The sequence below is a fragment of the Notolepis coatsorum genome (genome assembly GCF_963971535.1).
Source record: "Notolepis coatsorum genome assembly, chromosome: 2".
Taxonomy (NCBI): domain Eukaryota; kingdom Metazoa; phylum Chordata; class Actinopteri; order Aulopiformes; family Paralepididae; genus Notolepis; species Notolepis coatsorum.
The window spans coordinates 217,803,721-217,823,204 of NC_140166.1; the positions used below are offsets into that span (position 1 = coordinate 217,803,721).

General features: G+C 44.2%; 1 protein-coding gene across 1 annotated transcript in view; it reads left to right on the forward strand.

The window, feature by feature from the left end:
- Positions 1-19,484, forward strand: part of kiaa0586 (KIAA0586 ortholog) — a gene marked incomplete at both ends in the record, with an annotated part of 105,993 nt that overhangs the window by 71,355 nt on the left and 15,154 nt on the right. Inside the window, 2 exons of the mRNA XM_084338111.1 lie at positions 467-565; positions 17,588-17,778. Coding sequence (XP_084194237.1) covers positions 467-565; positions 17,588-17,778 — 290 coding nt within the window. The remainder of the gene's footprint in view (positions 1-466; positions 566-17,587; positions 17,779-19,484) is intronic.

Consider the following 19,484-nt stretch of genomic DNA (forward strand, 5'->3'; position numbering starts at 1 on the left):
TGTGCACCCTTGTTATCCATGTGTCCATGGAAACGACGATGAACGCAGCCATAAAGGTATGGTTTCTTTAAGAAGAAAATACATAGAACTACAGTCTGTTCACTCTTCTGATCACTGCATCACATTCCCTGCATAACTCACAAATGTTCAGACAAGCTTAATCTTTGGTTATTTGTGATACTACTGCATTCAAAGTTATAGCCGCATTTTCTTTCAAACTAATTTGGTCGCGGATGTCCGGATTTGGTACAGGTTTTGTCTCCGCTGTTTAGCAGGCTGTGACGTACCGTCGGTGTGTGAATGTGTGAACGGGTAAAATGTGAGGAACAATTTGTAAAGCTCTATATATAAATGCATCATTTACCATTTACTGTGGAGTAGATCTCAGAGCGTCGGGTCAGTACTGTTGCTTGCTTTCAAATTGTGCTCAACTGTGAGTGATCGACACGCTCTTTTTTCGTTTCAGACGGTGGAGATTATTGAGAGGAAGATCGTATGTGATGAGGAGGAGGAAGAGGACGTTTTCCCTGGAACAGATTTCCTGACTGTGGCTGATATTGTCCAGGTAATAGTGTTTAGACCAAGGTCACATGTTCTACATCAAGTAGTCTTTTGTTTATTTACACATATAAAAACAATTACATTATAATACAATATAATCCACAAAGAGATGTGAAGGAGATTTGACTAAAAACCCTCTAGGGTCTTGCATGTGGCATTCTCCAAGAAGCTAAATTATACTCCGATTACATCAATATAAAAAAAATAAGTAGGATGCCATACGGCTTCAAGTTTAGAGAAAATAAAGTAAAGAAACTACAAATAATGACAGGAAGAAATGAACAAAATACAACAAAAATAATACAACTTCTATGAAAAGAAAGCCATCAGACCACAGTTTGTGAAGGGAGCCCATATGGAAAATATTGGTGAACTAGGAGATGTGATTTCAGTGCTCTTTTAAACTTCAGAAAAGAAAAATCCAAAATATGTGGAGGCAAAGAGTTCCACAACTTTGACCCTCGGTAGAGTATACTAAACTGAGATTGGGAAGTGCTCATGAAAGAAAGGGGCTCTTTTTAAAGAACTATACACAAATAAACCAATCTGTAGATGATTCACTTGATAAACACTGCGGATACCTAACTTATGAAATAGGGGCTGAGAAGAATGACTTCGATGTACACAGCTGACTATTCTTAGAGCTCGTTTCTGCAGACGGTATATGGGCTCAAGTTTGGTCTGATGAGTAGTAAACATACTGTACAGTAGGCTCCATCAAGCACCAACTGGGTTTCTTAACCCTTTCACTGCCACACTACTAACTACCGGTTAACCGTCGGTAGTGTGATAGTAAAGGGTTACCCTTCTGTAGTGTGGCAGTGAAAGGGTTAACCGGCTCTTGTGTGGCAGTGAAAGGGTTAACCTTCTGTGTATTGTCACAGTGAAAGGGTTAACCGTTTGGTAGTGCGGCAGTGAAAGGGTTAAGGATTCCCTCCAGGTGTATTTTAAACCCTTAAAAGAATTTAGAACTACATTGAATATCAATCTATATAAATATGCCTTTTCCACCAAATCGTTCAATAAACTACTGGAAATGGCTTGGCAGCATCTCTACACCTTTGCCCTCATTGAAAATACAAGGAACTATGAATATGGTAATTGACAATGAGCACCCATTGACATTCACCAGTAAATGCAAGTCGGCAGCTTATATTCTTTCAATAAATGTCGATACCTACTCAGCCGTCTGTGCTGAAGCTAAAGGTGTCAAGTTACCACTATTGGACCGTGAGAGGTTCCGACTGTTAGTGACATCACACACATGCAACTCAGATTTCAGGGAGGGCTGTGGAAAAGGCGCTCGCTTCTTAAAAAAAAACATCCAAGTGTCTTTTGTTTCCACCACAAACGTCTCAATCCATGCAGGATCCAAACATTGATCTGCAGTGAAAATAAAGAACATATGGAAGGTTTTTGGGATGTGTAATTGGACACGGCTGCCTTATTCAACACCACCACCTCCACACTTAAACCCACCAGCATGCAGTCTGACTCACTCTCTCTCTCTCTGCATAATTTTATATATTCAAGAGAATATGAGAAGAGGTAAAGATGTTCCTGGGTACTAAAATATGGCTCCCCGGTGGGTTCTCTGACGTGCCAGTAGAAACCACAAGACTGAGACTCCCAAGGGCCAATCCCAATCCCCTTCCCTTGGCCTGAGCCCTAGTTTTGGAGTGCCCTTGACATCTTCACCTAGGAAATGGGACACCACTCGTTACGTCATCAGCAGTAAAAATAATTCATTCATTCTTTCGATAATTTTCAATGACGTCAAGCATAAATACATGATAAATACATTACAAAAATATGTAAGTCCTTTACATTATGTATTTTAATTTAAAATACATAATGTAAAGGACTTACATACTTTTGTAGTGGTAGTATATTTGACTACGTATCAGCTTATTTCGTTTTTGTAGGGCCTAACAATTTAACCTACAGTTCTCTCTCCCTCCCTCTCTCTCTCTCTCCCTCCCTCCCTTCTCTCTCTCTCCCTACTTCTTTCCCCAACTTGTACCTCATCACGTTGACTTGAACCTTGTTAAACTTAGTTGTTTTGCTCCTACTACCCCGTCATGTGACTTAGCCCCCATTACTACTTGTATTTAGCCCGGGTCATTCTCTACAGTCGGGGCCCTTTTGTTCGTGGCCCATTCGCCCTCTCTCCGTCTGAACTAACGAACGGCACACTTGGACCACCGCCCCCGACTGTCGACCCATTAGTCTAATTGGTTACAGAGAGACAAACTCCCTCTTATTATCCGCCCTGACTTAACGGCTCCAGACAGAGGCTCTCTCTCTCAGGCCTGGAGGAGGTGAGAGGAGTGAGGGGAGGAGGTGCAGGCATCGCTAGTAAATCTCTCCATGTCTCCTCTTGGCAGTCCTGCCTCCCCAGGGGGGGTTGGAGCTGCATAGTGCTTTGTAATTTGCATGGAAAGTGGCCCCTGGTTTCTCCTGCTCCGTCCAGCCACTACGACTCTGACTCAGAACTGAAGTGTGCGTTACGACTGAACCCACTACGACTCTGACTCAGAACTGAAGTGTGCGTTACGACTGAACCCACTACGACTCTGACTCAGAACTGAAGTGTGCGTTACGACTGAACCCACTACGACTCTGACTCAGAACTGAAGTGTGCGTTACGACTGAACCCACTACGACTCTGACTCAGAACTGAAGTGTGCGTTACGACTAGGGATGTTCCATATTGGCTTTTTTTTTTCGATATACCGATATTGTCCAACTCTTAATTCCCGATACCGATATATGCTGGGTTTCCCCCCCCAAAAAAACAGAATAATTTCAGGTAATTAACATTACACATCTCTTGTCGTGGAATTAACACAACATTATGCATACTTTTGACAATACATAAAATAAGAATTTGTTCTTACTTGCTTGCCTGGGTAAATAAAGGTTAAATAAATGTAAAACCGATACCGATAATTTCCGATATTACATTTTAATGCCAATATCGGCCGATAATATCGGTGGGGCGATAATATCGGACATCCCTAGTTACGACTCAACCCACTACGACTCTGACTCAGAACTGAAGCGCGCGCCATGACCCCACATCCGTCTTGTATTCCTGCTCCCAAACCGCCCTCCGTGTTCCGTATTCAACCAACGTCACGGAATGAAATTAATATGCAAAGTACAGTCCGTCACGCTTGTCACTCATACAGTACATGCTAACCCACATAAGAGTATACTATAACATATGGCATGTACACATACATACTGTACATACATACATACACACATACATACATACACTATGTAGCCCTGGTCTATGTAGGCTACACGCTTGTGTGTGCGTACGACTGCACACACGCACACAGACAGACAGACAGACAGACAGACAGACAGACAGACAGACAGACAGACAGACAGACAGACAGACAGACAGACAGACAGACAGACAGACAGACAGACAGACAGACAGACAGATATATATATCTTTACCATCTCGTTAACCTGCAGAGGAAGTCATTACTGCCATTACTACTACTGTGGAAATTAACACTATGGAGAGAGAGAGAGAGAGAGAGAGAGAGAGAGAGAGAGGGGGAGAGAGAGGGGGAGAGAGAGAGAGAGGGGGAGAGAGAGAGAGAGGGGGAGAGAGAGAGAGAGAGAGAGAGAGAGAGAGAGAGAGAGAGAGAGAGAGAGAGAGGGGGAGAGAGAGAGAGAGGGGGAGAGAGAGAGAGAGGGGGAGAGAGAGAGAGAGAGAGAGAGAGAGAGAGAGAGAGAGAGAGAGAGAGAGAGAGAGAGAGAGAGAGAGAGAGAGAGGGGGAGAGAGAGAGAGAGAGAGAGAGAGAGAAAGGGGTTCCAGTGAAAGGGGTCTGGTAGTTGTGGGTAGGAGGTGCAGGATGGCTGTGGCTCCACAGCGCCCCCTCTTGAGCAGAAAGAGGACGGTCACCGTGTTCAGACCGGGACGTCCTGCTCTGCAGAAACCACCTGATTCCATCTCAATCAGAATCAGAAAGGTCTCAGGTCTGTGTCGCCAAGTGAGTTTGCACATGCAAGGAATTAGTTTTGGTTGTTTGGTGCAACATTAACAAACAATTAATTTAAGGTAGAATAAAAAAAAAATATATATATATATATAAGCTAAATTAAAATAAAAGTAGAATACTAGGGATGCTCGATATTGGCTTTTTTTAACCGATATCTGATATACCGCTATTGTCCAACTCTTAATTTCCGATACCGATATATGCAGGGTTTCCCCCCCAAAAAACGGAATAATTTCAGGTAATTAACATTGCATATCTCTTGTCGTGGAATTAACACAACATTATGCATACTTTTGACAATACATAAAATAAGAATGTGTTCTACTTGCTTGCCTGGGTAAATAAAGGTTAAATAAATGTCATTTTTTTTAATTTTTTTTGAAAACCGATACCGATATTTTCCGATATTACATTTTAATGCCAATATCGGCCAATAATAATATCGGTAGGCCGATAATATCGGACATCCCTATAGAATACAATATAATAAAATAGAACCGATAAGATATTCCCTTATTGATCCCCTTGTGGAAATGCAGGCATCATAGCAGCAAAGAGGGGGGGGGGGGGTACAGGTAGTAGAAGACATAATACAGGTCATAGAATTATAGTACAGTGGAGAAGTACAAATATATTTTTAATAAAATAGGCAGTGTAAACAATATAACAATATAATTAACTCTGGACATGCGCATATGGGCAAGTAGGCAGTGTAAAAAGATCAAGGTGCAAGATGAGATGGTTAGCAGCGACAACATCCTGGACTCCCTGTGTCCCTGTGGGGGTCCTCCAGGTACTCTGGTGTCCTCCGACCCACACCATACAAGACATGCTAGGTAACTGTGTACATACTCCTGCCGTTGTTTTCCAATGTCCTCTCTCTCTCTCTCTCTCTATCTCTCTCTCTCTCTCTCTCTCTCTCTCTCTCTCTCTCTCTCTCTCTCTCTCTCTCTCTATTGATTGATTGATTGATTGATTGAAAAACTTTATTTAACAGATTGCAGAATGGGTACAGTACAGTACAGCTCAATACAATTGTTAAGGGGATGCAGACCAGAGAAAGACTTTCGTCTTGTTTACATCAGGGTCCCCCATTTTCGTCAGCTGGTCTGGACTGCGGTCGGCCAGATGCTTGCTGGGTAAGGAACTTTCCAGATAAAAAAGGCTCGACAGAAACTATGTTGAAAGTACCAACTTTTATTACAAACATTTCAATAGAATGCACTCCAGAGAAAAATATTTGGTTGTTTTTCAAATTAAAAGTTTTGTATTTGAATTTTTTTAAGGAGAAATATCAAAGAAGCTATAGTAAGAATATAAAGTCAACTATTATTTGGCTCAAAAATAAAAGGGTATTGTGACGAAGACAAAAACAACAAGGTATTGTAAAATCCAGTTCTTAACAAGGGAATACCATTCCTACAGATCTCTCTCTCTCTCTCTCTCTCTCTCTCTCTCTCTCTCTCTCTCTCTCTCTCTCTCTCTCTCTCTCTCTCTCTCTCTAACCTGGGTCTCCTGTTATAACCTTCACCAACAGTTCAGCGTATCTGAACTGTGATCTGAACTGTGTATCAACAAGCTCATTGTTTGCCTGAGGCAGGGCTGCAAGGTCAAGAGAAACTATGAAGAAATTAAAGCTTTGTTCAGCTCTGTTTTGAAATGACTGTTGACGACTTTAACGAGTACAGGGAAGCTAGGTCATCAAATCAAATCAAATGTATTTGTGAAGCCCGAAATCACAAGTTAATGTCCCCATGGGCTGGACGCGTGTATCCTTTCCGCAACGGAATTCGGTTTCCGGGTTCCTCTGATTGGCCGCAACCCCCACGTGACCCGCCCCCCTATCCACCGCTCTGCCGCTGCCGTGCGCGGCAGAGTGAGCGGCCGCGGACTCGCTCGCTTCCTCAATTTATACGCATGGAAGTATTGACTGAATGAATGAATGAATGAATGAAAACTTTATTTAACAGATTGCAGAATGGGTACAATACAGTACGGCTCAATACACACAATTGTTAAGGGATGCAGACCTGAGAAAGACGTTTGTCTTGTTTACATCAGGGTCCCTCATTTTCAATTCATATAGAACGACTACGCCGTAACAAATCATTAAAAAAATATACCGTTAACTGGAATATGTTGTGCCTTTACACATATGTTGGATTATGTAATTGGTTTGTCATGACAAACAAATAAAAAAATCGCGATTTACCCGCTGGCTACAACAACACACAGTGACTGCATGTAGTCACTGTGTGTTGATGTTGTAGCCACCTCCTCAGAGGCAGGAGAGAGGCTGAAAACCTGCAGTTCTTGCCTGACTGATGGGAGTTGAATGTTCCTCATTAACACTTTGAATGCCCATAACGAATATTCTAGGGTTTACCCCCGCGGGTTGAATGCCCATAACGAGAATATTTGTTTTTTTTAGCGATCTGAATTCATATTTCATCAACCGAGTCTACCGTTGGTAAATCAGCCACCTCAGGCGCTCAGATGTGAAAAAAGCGCCCCCTATCATCTCCCAGATGGTAATTCACCCTTTTGGATTGGACTCAATGAAAATGCTTGAGAAAAAAAACCCGGACTCCACATTTTACTTCTCACGCATGTAACCGGAGCCGATCAGCTTCATGCTGGACCCTCAGCACAGCGTGGTTACTGTGTTTTACAGTATACGCGTGGGATCAATAAAAGGATCGATTTTTCGAATGGCTATCAGGAATTGGAATAATCCATTTGGATACCATCTGATCTCAGGTAAGGAATCTATATTACCAGTCTTAGGATAATCAGACCCGTTTTCACGGAGATATAAGCTTTTCCCCTATAATGTGATATGGCTGTTTGACTGTAAGAGCGATCAGGAACTGAGAGAATCGATTTTCAGCGCGCGGCACCAGCGTGCACACATACACTATCGATAATCTAGGGTTTATTTGAAAACGATTCATAAGTAGGCCGAAAAATGACAACGTTCTAGAATATTACAGTACAGGGCGATTATCATGGAATCTCTTCTTTTTTCCGTGAAAACGAGGGCTTTTCAAAATGCTATAAAACGGAAATGAGCAGATAAAAAAACAATCCGCTTCGACAATGTTGACTGCTAATAATGCTAATCTCTTAAAGGGGAACTATTTTACTATTTATTTCACTATTTGGGCACTTTTACACAATTCCTGTGAGTCTATGGAACACCTCTGTAATATATCTTTTTTTTTTATTCATTGTTTTGTATTTCTAATCAAGTCCTCAAAAACAGCATTTTTCTACCTCAAGATCTCGAGCCGTTTTGAGCCTGGGCTCCTAAACCACTGCGCCACGGCCCCGCCGCCTGAACATTAACATGCAGCGGTGTCTTTATGACATCACATATAGGCACATTTTCAAATGACTCAGTTCAGTGAGGGTGAATATTGTGAGAGGAGAATTGGAAGAATGCGCCAAAATATGAGAATTTTGAGACATAGATCATATTAATATAAGTTCACATAGCTAGGAAACAATGCTAAACACTCAAAAAGGCCATTTATAAGATAGTTCCCCTTTAACACTTTGGATGCCACGCCATGTTTTCCTTTTTACCCCCTTGATGCCCAAACCCACTCCAATGTTAACTTAATATCGCCTAATCTATGTTTAAATTATGGCTATGTGTCTAATCTGCCCGTCGCTTATCAAAGACTCATTTTCCAGTCAACATTGTCAAGGCAGATTGTTTTTTTATCGCTTCATTTCCGTTTGATAGCATTTTGAAAATCACTCGTTTTCGTGGAAAAAACAACCCTATGATGATAATCGTCTTTTACTGGAATATTCCAGAACGTTGTCATTTGTCTGCCTATTTATGAATCGTTTTCAAATAAACGCTAGATGATCGATAGTATATGATATGATATGATATGATCGATAGTATATGATAATCGCTGCTCTTATTTCCTCATGGCTTTTACAGTGAAACAGCAATATCACATATAGTGGAAACGCTTATATCTCCGTGAAAACGAGTCTTGATTATCCTAAGACTGATAACATAGATTCCTTACCTGACATCAGATGGTATCCAAATGGTTTATTCCAATTTCCGATCGCCATTCGAAAAAATCGATAATTGTATTGATCCATCGTGTGTACAGTAGAACACATATTCGCCGTGGCACCAAGGTTCCAGAATGAACTCTAGTAGACCCCGGTTACATCAGTGAGAAGTAAAATGTGGAGTCAGAAATCCGTTCTCCCATTCACTTTCATTGAGTCCACTTCAAAAGGGTGATTTACCATCTGGGAGACGATAGGGGGCGCTTTTTTCACATCTGAGCGCTGGCGGTGCCTGGATATCCAACGGTAGGCTTGCTTGATGCAATATGATTTCAGAACGCTAATAATAATAAAAAAAAAATATAGAAATGTCGTGATGGGCATTCAACGGTCGGGGGTAAACCCGAGAAATCTCGGGTGTGGCATCCAAAGTGTTAAACAGCTCCAGGGTCTGTGAAGGCCTCAGAGCCCAGCATTAGCCCTTCCTGAATGCTGACATTTGATAAGCCACAGCTGGCCAAATGTTTGCTCAAGTCCCACAGATAATACTTAATTTTGTATGGTCATGTCATCAGAAGATATTCGATACTGAAATAATGATGCCCTTCATGTCTGTGCTTGGACACGTGTAACGGCACTTAATGTGATGTATGTTTGCACACAAACTCTCCTCTCTCCACATTCCTCCCACAGTCTCCGCCTGCCGCTATCAGTCTCTTCTCCTCTCCCCCCCACTCTTCTCCCCCTCTTCTCTTCTCCTCTCCTCTCTTCTCCCCTCCTCTCCTCTCTTCTCTTCTCCTCTTCCCTCCTCCTCTCCCTCTCATCTTCCATCCTCCTCTCCTGTCCTCTCCTCTCTCCTCTTCTCCTCTCCTCTCATCTCTTCTCTTCTCTTCCCTCCTCTCCTGTCTTCCCCTCCTCTCCTTTCCTCTGCTCTCCTCTTGTGCACACACACACGCACGCACACACACACACACACACACACACACACACACACACACACACACACACACACACACACACACACACACACACACGTAACGGCACTTAACACATTGTGCGCCATAAACACTGTAAGTCGTTATTGCCCGCCATGCGTTGAACGCCAACAACGGCGTAAATCGTTTTTGGGATCAATATTTCATTTTTTCGCCATGGCATTCATAATTCATCCAGCCTCCCTCCGGACTGCAGCGGCACCCTGTCTGAGATTGCAACGCTTCAATACCGCCGCCTGGTGGATGGTCGGGCGAGTTACACTCACGCTAAACCGGAAGTGGCGATCGGTGCATCAAGGAAATTCCTCCGGCAGTAATATCTTGTTACGTGGGTCCAGACAAACACTCGAGTGCATTTGGATTGCTTTCGAAACGCAATAATCAATATGATTTCGGCGTTTATTGCGCCATACAAACCGGAAATGGATCTAGGAGATCGACGTCAAATAATTGGGATCTTTTTCCTCCAGTCTCATCGGCGAACGGTAAGAGGACACTAATGTTATTTTCAGCCCGATTGTCCATTTCTTTGTTTGCAATCAGTATGATCAATATATCAACCCATACTAAATAAAGCCGTTACTGACGATCAAGGAATTATAAACGACCCCCCCCCCCTTTCCTTCACGCATGATGAAGCATAATGTATACCGATCATATTCATTTGAATTTTTTAATATAGCGTGTATAGGAAAGAAACGCCAATCGATAATCTATCATATGCGTCAGGGCCTATAACTAGCGTTTTTCGAATTACAGCAGAAAAGCTTAACAACATTCTAGACGGTATTAACACAACAATGTATGAATGAAAAAATATAACGTTCCCACATCCGGAACGATAGATAATCGATGTTGAATGGGCCATAGTAATGTCGATATAGCTATAATATTTAAAAAGTTATAGCCCTGCAAAGAAGGTAAACATCTCCATAGGCTTACAGCGCTGGCAGACTGGGTATAATGATGGGCACAATGCCCGGCGCCCAATGTGTTAATGCGATGTATGCACACAAACTCTCCTCTTTCCTCCACATTCCTCCCGCAGCCTCCGCCTCTGCCGCCGCTATCGGAGCCGTCAGAACCTCGGGGAGAGACGGCCGCCTCATACGCAGCACATTCCTTCAGCGGTCAGATAAAAACACTGGCTCTCTCAGGGAAAAAATGCCAAGTCAACAGAATGTGAATGAATGGCGTCCTGTGTCTCCTGTTGTAGTTCTGCGGTTTTACGGTCAGTCGGAGTGAAGCCGAAACGGGCCGCACGGCGAGGGGTCGCGCACGTAACCGCGGCTCTGTGAATTCTGGGTGACCGCCAGAGACGGGTCGCTGTGTAGCGCACGGTGGATATATCGCTGCGTCAGAATGAAACAGAACCCGGCGTCTCTGGGCGAGCCGTGTCCATGGGGTCTTAACGTGGCTCCACTGCGATGATGTACAATGTTTCCATTTCAAACGTGTAATTTGAAATGTAAATACTGTCGAGGATTAAAGGATAGTTCTTGCCTTTGTGTTCCCTAGTTGGATACTTAATCACTGGAGACACTAAAAGTGCATACTGTATTACACGCTGCTGTAATATGTAATGCTAGGCTACGCTAGCGCCGGTACATATCACAGCCGGTAAAGTGAACGTTGACTGAGGTTGACCTAAGCCCCTGTGGGCTGTGGTGTGTTATATTAGATATCATATAAGTTCACTTCTCTTACCCACGCACATTCCAGAGGACCTAAACAAAATCACTCTGACCTGGGTTAGCACTTCCCTCCCCTCCCCTCCTATCTTCTTTTCTTCTCTTCTCTTCTCCTCTCATCTCCTTACCCTCACTCCCTCTCCTCCCTCTCCTCTCCTATTTTTTCCTTTCCTCTCCCCTCTCTCACCTCGTCTCTCCTGTCCTTTCCTCTTCCTTCCTCTTCTCTCCTCTCCTCCCCATCACTCTCCTCCCTCTCTTCTCTCCTCTCGTCTTCTCTCGTCTCCCTCTCCTCCCTCTCTCTTCTTCCCTCCGCCTCTCTCCTCTCGGGGGGCGACAGTGGCTCGGGAGGTAGAGCAGTCGTCTGGCAATCCGGAGGTTCCCGGTTCGATTCCCGCTCCTCCCGGGCAGCGTGTCGATGTGTCCTTGAGCAAGACACTTAACCCCTAATTGCTCCCGATGAGCAGGTTGGCACACACACTACATAGACTGGATAGGGTCATAAAAAGGGCATCCAAAATTATTAACTGCAAACTCCCCACACTGGACTCCATACACAAACACCATACCATCACACGCACAAACAAAATCATCAGTGACCCTCTGCACCCAGCTCACCACCTCTTCCAACGCCTCCCCTCTGGCAGGAGGTTCAGGTCACTGGGCAGTCCAACTGTGAGGTTCAACCACAGTTTCTTCCCCAAGGCCATACAGCTGCTCAACTCCTCCTAATCTTCACCCCATGCTTGTTATGTTCTCTGTTTTTTTTGTTACGCTGCACCTGATGTTTGTATGTTTTTCGTACTGTACTGTTCCGTTGTGTCTTTTATGTGGTGTATTGTCGCAGCTACCACCTGCACCGTGTATGAATTCCACCGGCCTGGCCGTGTGGCAATAAAAGGAACTTGAACTTGTACAAATGTGGTATAGCGAGATCTTCGGTGTGCTACCCCATGAAAGACTCTGTGCAATGCATAGAGGCAACGACGCTTCCTTTCAGGAGGTGTGGGCCCCACTATTAGACTATTTTCCTGCTGAAATTTCTCGGATCCTTCTAAAGGCCCAATGCCCCATTGTATGGACAGACCTAGGATAGAAAAAAATAAATATATGTATGTCTACATGTGAATGGGCTCGAGGCAAGTGCCTGTCTTGGTTTGCTTTCCTTTTTGCTTGTTTTTCTTTTTGTTTTGTTTTTGCTTGCTTATGGTGTGGATGATGGCATAGATGAACTGGAGGAACCCCCCGGCCCCCCTTGTCCCAATGTGTGTTTTTGTAATGTAAGTAACTGTACGTGAAGAATCTTTAAAAAAAAACAATAAAAAAATATATATATAAAAAAATAAACTGGCGGTAATCTAGAGGTTAGCGACGACGGGTCGACTCGCTCGGCTAAACGGGGCTCGGGAAAATATCTGTCGACGTGACCGAAATAAACATCACAATAAGTAGAAGTGCTTATTTTCTCCCTGTGTTGGCAGCATGTGAGTGAGTCACGGGTAATTGAGTTGAGCTTTGGGTTATTGGGTTGAGTTGTGTTCAGCTGCAGCAGTGAGCTCAGTCAAAACAGAGACGTCTCTTAATGTGGTCTTTTAACGCCAGCTACTTGTCACACATAGAAACATTTTCATTCGAAAAAAATTGTTTTTTCACTTCAAGCAATCTCTCCTCTTGGCAGGCAGTCCACTTTTTTTCTCCCTCTCTCTCTCTCTCTCTCTCTCTCTCTCTCTCTCTCTCTCTCTCTCTCTCTCTCTCTCTCTCTCTCTCTCTCTCTCTCTCTCTTCTCTCTCCTTTCCAGCACTCTCCTCATTATCCTCTCATTTCTGTTTTTCTGTTTTCTCTTTCTCTATTTTTGTTCTCAACTCTCTCTCTCTCTCTCTCTCTCTCTCTCTCTCTCTCTCCCTTGCCTGCGGGTGGATCAAACGGCAGTGGACTAATATTTTTCATCCAAAACATGCAGACAATATGGGCAGCAGAAACATCAAGCGGAAACAACCACAGTCTGACACTGTTATATATTGAAATTCTTTATTCGGAATAACCCCTTGAGATGTAGCATCTCGTTTTCGAGGGGATCCTAACACAATACAGCGTATGTACATTTTCAGAAAAAGAAAAAAAACACACAAAAAAAACATTGGACATCGAAACAGTCTACAACAACAAAATCAACTGAGAAATGAAATTACAAATCAAGTAAACCAACATACAAGATCACAAAATTGACCACTAGGAGCTGCCCAGTACAACCACAGTCTGACACTGTTGACCACTAGGAGCTGCACAGTACAACCACAGTCTGACACTGTTGGCCACTAGGAGCTGCCCGGTACAACCACAGTCTGACACTGTTGACCACTAGGAGCTGCCCAGTACAACCACAGTCTGACACTGTTGGCCACTAGGAGCTGCCCAGTACAACCACAGTCTGACACTGTTGACCACTAGGAGCTGCCCAGTACAACCACAGTCTGACACTGTTGTCCACTAGGAGCTGCACAGTACAACCACAGTCTGACACTGTTGACCACTAGGAGCTGCCCAGTACAACCACAGTCTGACACTGTTGACCACTAGGAGCTGCCCAGTACAACCACCTAACACTGTTGACCACTAGGAGCTGCCCAGTACAACCACAGTCTGACACTGTTGACCACTAGGAGCTGCCCAGTACAACCACAGTCTGACACTGTTGACCACTAGGAGCTGCCCAGTACAACCACCTAACACTGTTGACCACTAGGAGCTGCCCAGTACAACCACAGTCTGACACTGTTGACCACTAGGAGCTGCCCAGTACAACCACAGTCTGACACTGTTGGCCACTAGGAGCTGCCCAGTACAACCACAGTCTGACACTGTTGACCACTAGGAGCTGCCCAGTACAACCACAGTCTGACACTGTTGACCACTAGGAGCTGCCCAGTACAACCAGTCTGACACTGTTGACCACTAGGAGCTGCCCAGTACAACCACAGTCTGACACTGTTGACCACTAGGAGCTGCCCAGTACAACCACAGTCTGACACTGTTGACCACTAGGAGCTGCCCAGTACAACCACAGTCTGACACTGTTGACCACTAGGAGCTGCCCAGTACAACCACAGTCTGACACTGTTGACCACTAGGAGCTGCCCAGTACAACCACAGTCTGACACTGTTGACCACTAGGAGCTGCCCAGTACAACCACAGTCTGACACTGTTGACCACTAGGAGCTGCCCAGTACAACCACAGTCTGACACTGTTGACCACTAGGAGCTGCCCAGTACAACCACAGTCTGACACTGTTGACCACTAGGAGCTGCCCAGTACAACCACAGTCTGACACTGTTGACCACTAGGAGCTGCCCAGTACAACCACAGTCTGACACTGTTGACCACTAGGAGCTGCTCAGTACAACCACAGTCTGACACTGTTGACCACTAGGAGCTGCCCAGTACAACCACAGTCTGACACTGTTGACCACTAGGAGCTGCCCAGTACAACCACAGTCTGACACTGTTGACCACTAGGAGCTGCCCAGTACAACCACAGTCTGACACTGTTGACCACTAGGAGCTGCCCAGTACAACCACAGTCTGACACTGTTGACCACTAGGAGCTGCCCAGTACAACCACAGTCTGACACTGTTGACCACTAGGAGCTGCCCAGTACAACCACAGTCTGACACTGTTGACCACTAGGAGCTGCCCAGTACAACCACAGTCTGACACTGTTGACCACTAGGAGCTGCCCAGTACAACCACAGTCTGACACTGTTGACCACTAGGAGCTGCCCAGTACAACCACAGTCTGACACTGTTGACCACTAGGAGCTGCCCAGTACAACCACAGTCTGACACTGTTGACCACTAGGAGCTGCTCAGTACAACCACAGTCTGACACTGTTGACCACTAGGAGCTGCCCAGTACAACCACAGTCTGACACTGTTGACCACTAGGAGCTGCTCAGTACAACCACAGTCTGACACTGTTGACCACTAGGAGCTGCCCAGTACAACCACAGTCTGACACTGTTGACCACTAGGAGCTGCCCAGTACAACCACAGTCTGACACTGTTGACCACTAGGAGCTGCTCAGTACAACCACAGTCTGACACTGTTGACCACTAGGAGCTGCCCAGTACAACCACAGTCTGACACTGTTGACCACTAGGAGCTGCCCAGTACAACCACAGTCTGACACTGTTGACCACTAGGAGCTGCCCAGTACAACCACAGTCTGACACTGTTGACCACTAGGAGCTGCCCAGTACAACCACAGTCTGACACTGTTGACCACTAGGAGCTGCCCAGTACAACCACAGTCTGACACTGTTGACCACTAGGAGCTGCCCAGTACAACCACAGTCTGACACTGTTGACCACTAGGAGCTGCCCAGTACAACCACAGTCTGACACTGTTGACCACTAGGAGCTGCCCAGTACAACCACAGTCTGACACTGTTGACCACTAGGAGCTGCCCAGTACAACCACAGTCTGACACTGTTGACCACTAGGAGCTGCCCAGTACAACCACAGTCTGACACTGTTGACCACTAGGAGCTGCTCAGTACAACCACAGTCTGACACTGTTGACCACTAGGAGCTGCCCAGTACAACCACAGTCTGACACTGTTGACCACTAGGAGCTGCTCAGTACAACCACAGTCTGACACTGTTGACCACTAGGAGCTGCCCAGTACAACCACAGTCTGACACTGTTGACCACTAGGAGCTGCCCAGTACAACCACAGTCAACTTTAAGAGATAGTTGTGATTTTGGAACCATAGCCCTATTTGCATACTTGTGCAAGTGAGGATGTTGATCGACAGTGCTGTCCTTTCTTCCACTTCCTCCCGGGCAGCGTGTCGAGGTGTCCTTGAGCAAGGCACTTAACCCCTAACTGCTCCCGATGAGCAGGTTGGCACCTTGCATGATTACCTCAGTGTGTGAATGTGTGTGTGTGTGTGTGTGTGTGAACGTTTGAATGATAAGTTGTATAAATGCAGTCCGTGTATATAAATGCAGTTCATTTAGCTCAGGATAGTTGGCCACAAACCAATGCAGAGTCAATGAGGTTGAGCTCCTGTGTGTGCAGGCTGTGACCCGAGGCTCACTGGAGTCCACTCTGTGTTCACTGTGGAGCAGATCTCAGGCTGTGACCCGAGGCTCACTGGAGTCCACTCTGTGTTCACTGTGGAGCAGATCTCAGGCTGTGACCCGAGGCTCACTGGAGTCCACTCTGTGTTCACTGTGGAGCAGATCTCAGGCTGTGACCCGAGGCTCACTGGAGTCCACTCTGTGTTCACTGTGGAGCAGATCTCAGGCTGTGACCCGAGGCTCACTGGAGTCCACTCTGTGTTCACTGTGGAGCAGATCTCAGGGAGCCGGCTGGTGCAGACCGGAGCTCAATCTCATTGACTCTGCATTGGTTTGTGGCCAACGGGCCGGAGCTGGTATGAGCTTTGACTTTCATCCCGTCTTATTGCTCATCTAATATCATCACCATTATGAGTCCTCTCTTCTCTTCTCTTCTCTTCTCTTCTCTTCTCTTCTCTTCTCTTCTCTTCTCTTCTCTTCTCTTCTCTTCTCTTCTCTTCTCTTCTCTTCTCTTCTCTCTTCTCTTCTTCTCCTCTCTTCTCTTCTCTTCTCTTCTCTTCTCTTCTCTTCTCTTCTCTTCTCTTCTCTTCTCTTCTCTTCTCTCCTCTCCTCTCCTCTCCTCTCCTCTCCTCTCCTCTCCTCTCCTCTCTCCTCTCCTCTCCTCTCCTCTCCTCTCCTCTCCTCCTCTCCTCTCCTCTCCTCTCCTCTCCTCTCCTCTCCTCTCCTCTCCTCTCCTCTCCTCTCCTCTCCTCTTTTCTTTTCTTTTCTTTTTTTCTCTTCTCTTCTCTTCTCTTTTATTCTCTTCTCTTCTCCCCGTCATCTCCTCTCCCCCACTGTCTTTCCTCTCCTTTCCTCCCTCTCCTCTCCCCTCCCCTCTTCTCCTCTCATCTCTCTCCCCATCGCTCCTCTCCTCTTTTTTCATCTCCTCTCCATCACTCTCCTCCCTCTCCTCTTTTCTCTTCTCTTCTCTCCTCCCTCCCTCACCTTCTCTTCTCTTCTCTTCTCTTCTCTTCTCTCCTCTCCTCTCCTCTCCTCTCCTCTCCTCTCCTCTCCTCTCCTCTCCTCTCCTCTCCTCTCCTCTCCTCTTCTTCTATCCTCTCCTCCACTATGTGCATCTCTTTCCTCTCTCAGGGTGTCCTTGCGGTCGTAGAGATAGAGCTGAATGTCTTCTCTCTCTTGTCTGCTACAGGAGTCTCGGGAGGAGAGTGTCCTCACGGACATAGAGATAGAGCTGGACGGCCAGCCCTCTCCTCCAGCTACCATGTACCACGGACCAGCCTTCCCTCCCCAACCCTCTGATCCTCTCCCTGCCCAGGAGCAGGCCTCTGTCCTCAGCCTGATCCAGCACCGGGAGGCCCTGGAGAACCGCCTGGTGGACTGGTGAGACACACAACCTACTGCCTGCCTGATGAGCAGCGATACGGCCGACGTTACTGCCTTTCAGAGGTCATAGCGGCCTCCATTTTAAAGCTAGAAGTCATAGCGGCCTCCATTTTAAAGCTAGAAGTCATAGCGGCCTCCATTTTAAAGCTAGAAGTCATAGCGGCCTCCATTTTAAAGCTAGAACAAAGATAGAGGTATCATTGGACACTAGACAATTAAAGGGGTTTGTATGTACCAGCTAGCTAATTTAACTTGACAGCTCATTTAACTTGACATAACTCATTTAACTTGACATAGCTCATTTAACTTGACAGCTCATTTAACTTGAGATAGCTCATTTAACTTGACAGCTCATTTAACTTGAGATAGCTCATTTAACATCACATAGCTAATTTAACTTGACATAGCTAATTTAACTTGACATAGCTAATTTAACATCACATAGCCAATTTAACTTGACATAGCTCATTTAACTTGACATAGCTCATTTAACTTGACATAGCTAATTAACTTGACATCACTAATTTAACTTGAGATAGCTAATTTAACATCACATAGCTCATTTAACTTGACATAGCTGATTGAATTTGATGTAGCTAATTTTACTTCATATAGCTAATTTAACTTCACATAGATAATTTTATTTCACATAGCTAATTTAATTTGATGTAGCTAATTTAACTTCACATAGTTAATTTAACTTCACATAGCTAATGTAATTTGATGTAGCTAATTTAACTTGACATCGCTAATTTAACTTGACATCGCTAATTTAACTTGACATAGCTCATTTAACTTGACATAGCTCATTTAACTTGACATAGCTAATTTAACTTGACATAGCTAATTAACTTGACATCACTAATTTAACTTGCCATAGCTAATTTAACTTGACAGTTCATTTAACTTGAGATAGCTCATTTAACATCACATAGCTCATTTAACTTGACATAGCTCATTTAATTTCACATAGCTAATTTAATTTGATGTAGCTAATTTAACTTCACATAGCTAATTTAAGTTGACATAGCTCATTTAAGTTGACATAGCTAATTTATCTTGACAATAGCTAATTTAACTTCACATAGCTAATTTAACTTCACATAGCTCATTTAACTTGACATAGCTCATTTAACTTGACATAGCTAATTAACTTGACATCACTAATTTAACTTGAGATAGCTAATTTAACATCACATAGCTCATTTAACTTGACATAGCTGATTGAATTTGATGTAGCTAATTTTACTTCATATAGCTAATTTAACTTCACATAGATAATTTTATTTCACATAGCTAATTTAATTTGATGTAGCTAATTTAACTTCACATAGTTAATTTAACTTCACATAGCTAATGTAATTTGATGTAGCTAATTTAACTTGACATAGCTAATTTAACTTGACATCGCTAATTTAACTTGACATCGCTAATTTAACTTGACATAGCTCATTTAACTTGACATAGCTCATTTAACTTGACATAGCTAATTAACTTGACATCACTAATTTAACTTGCCATAGCTAATTTAACTTGACAGTTCATTTAACTTGAGATAGCTCATTTAACATCACATAGCTCATTTAACTTGACATAGCTCATTTAATTTCACATAGCTAATTTAATTTGATGTAGCTAATTTAACTTCACATAGTTAATTTAAGTTGACATAGCTCATTTAAGTTGACATAGCTAATTTATCT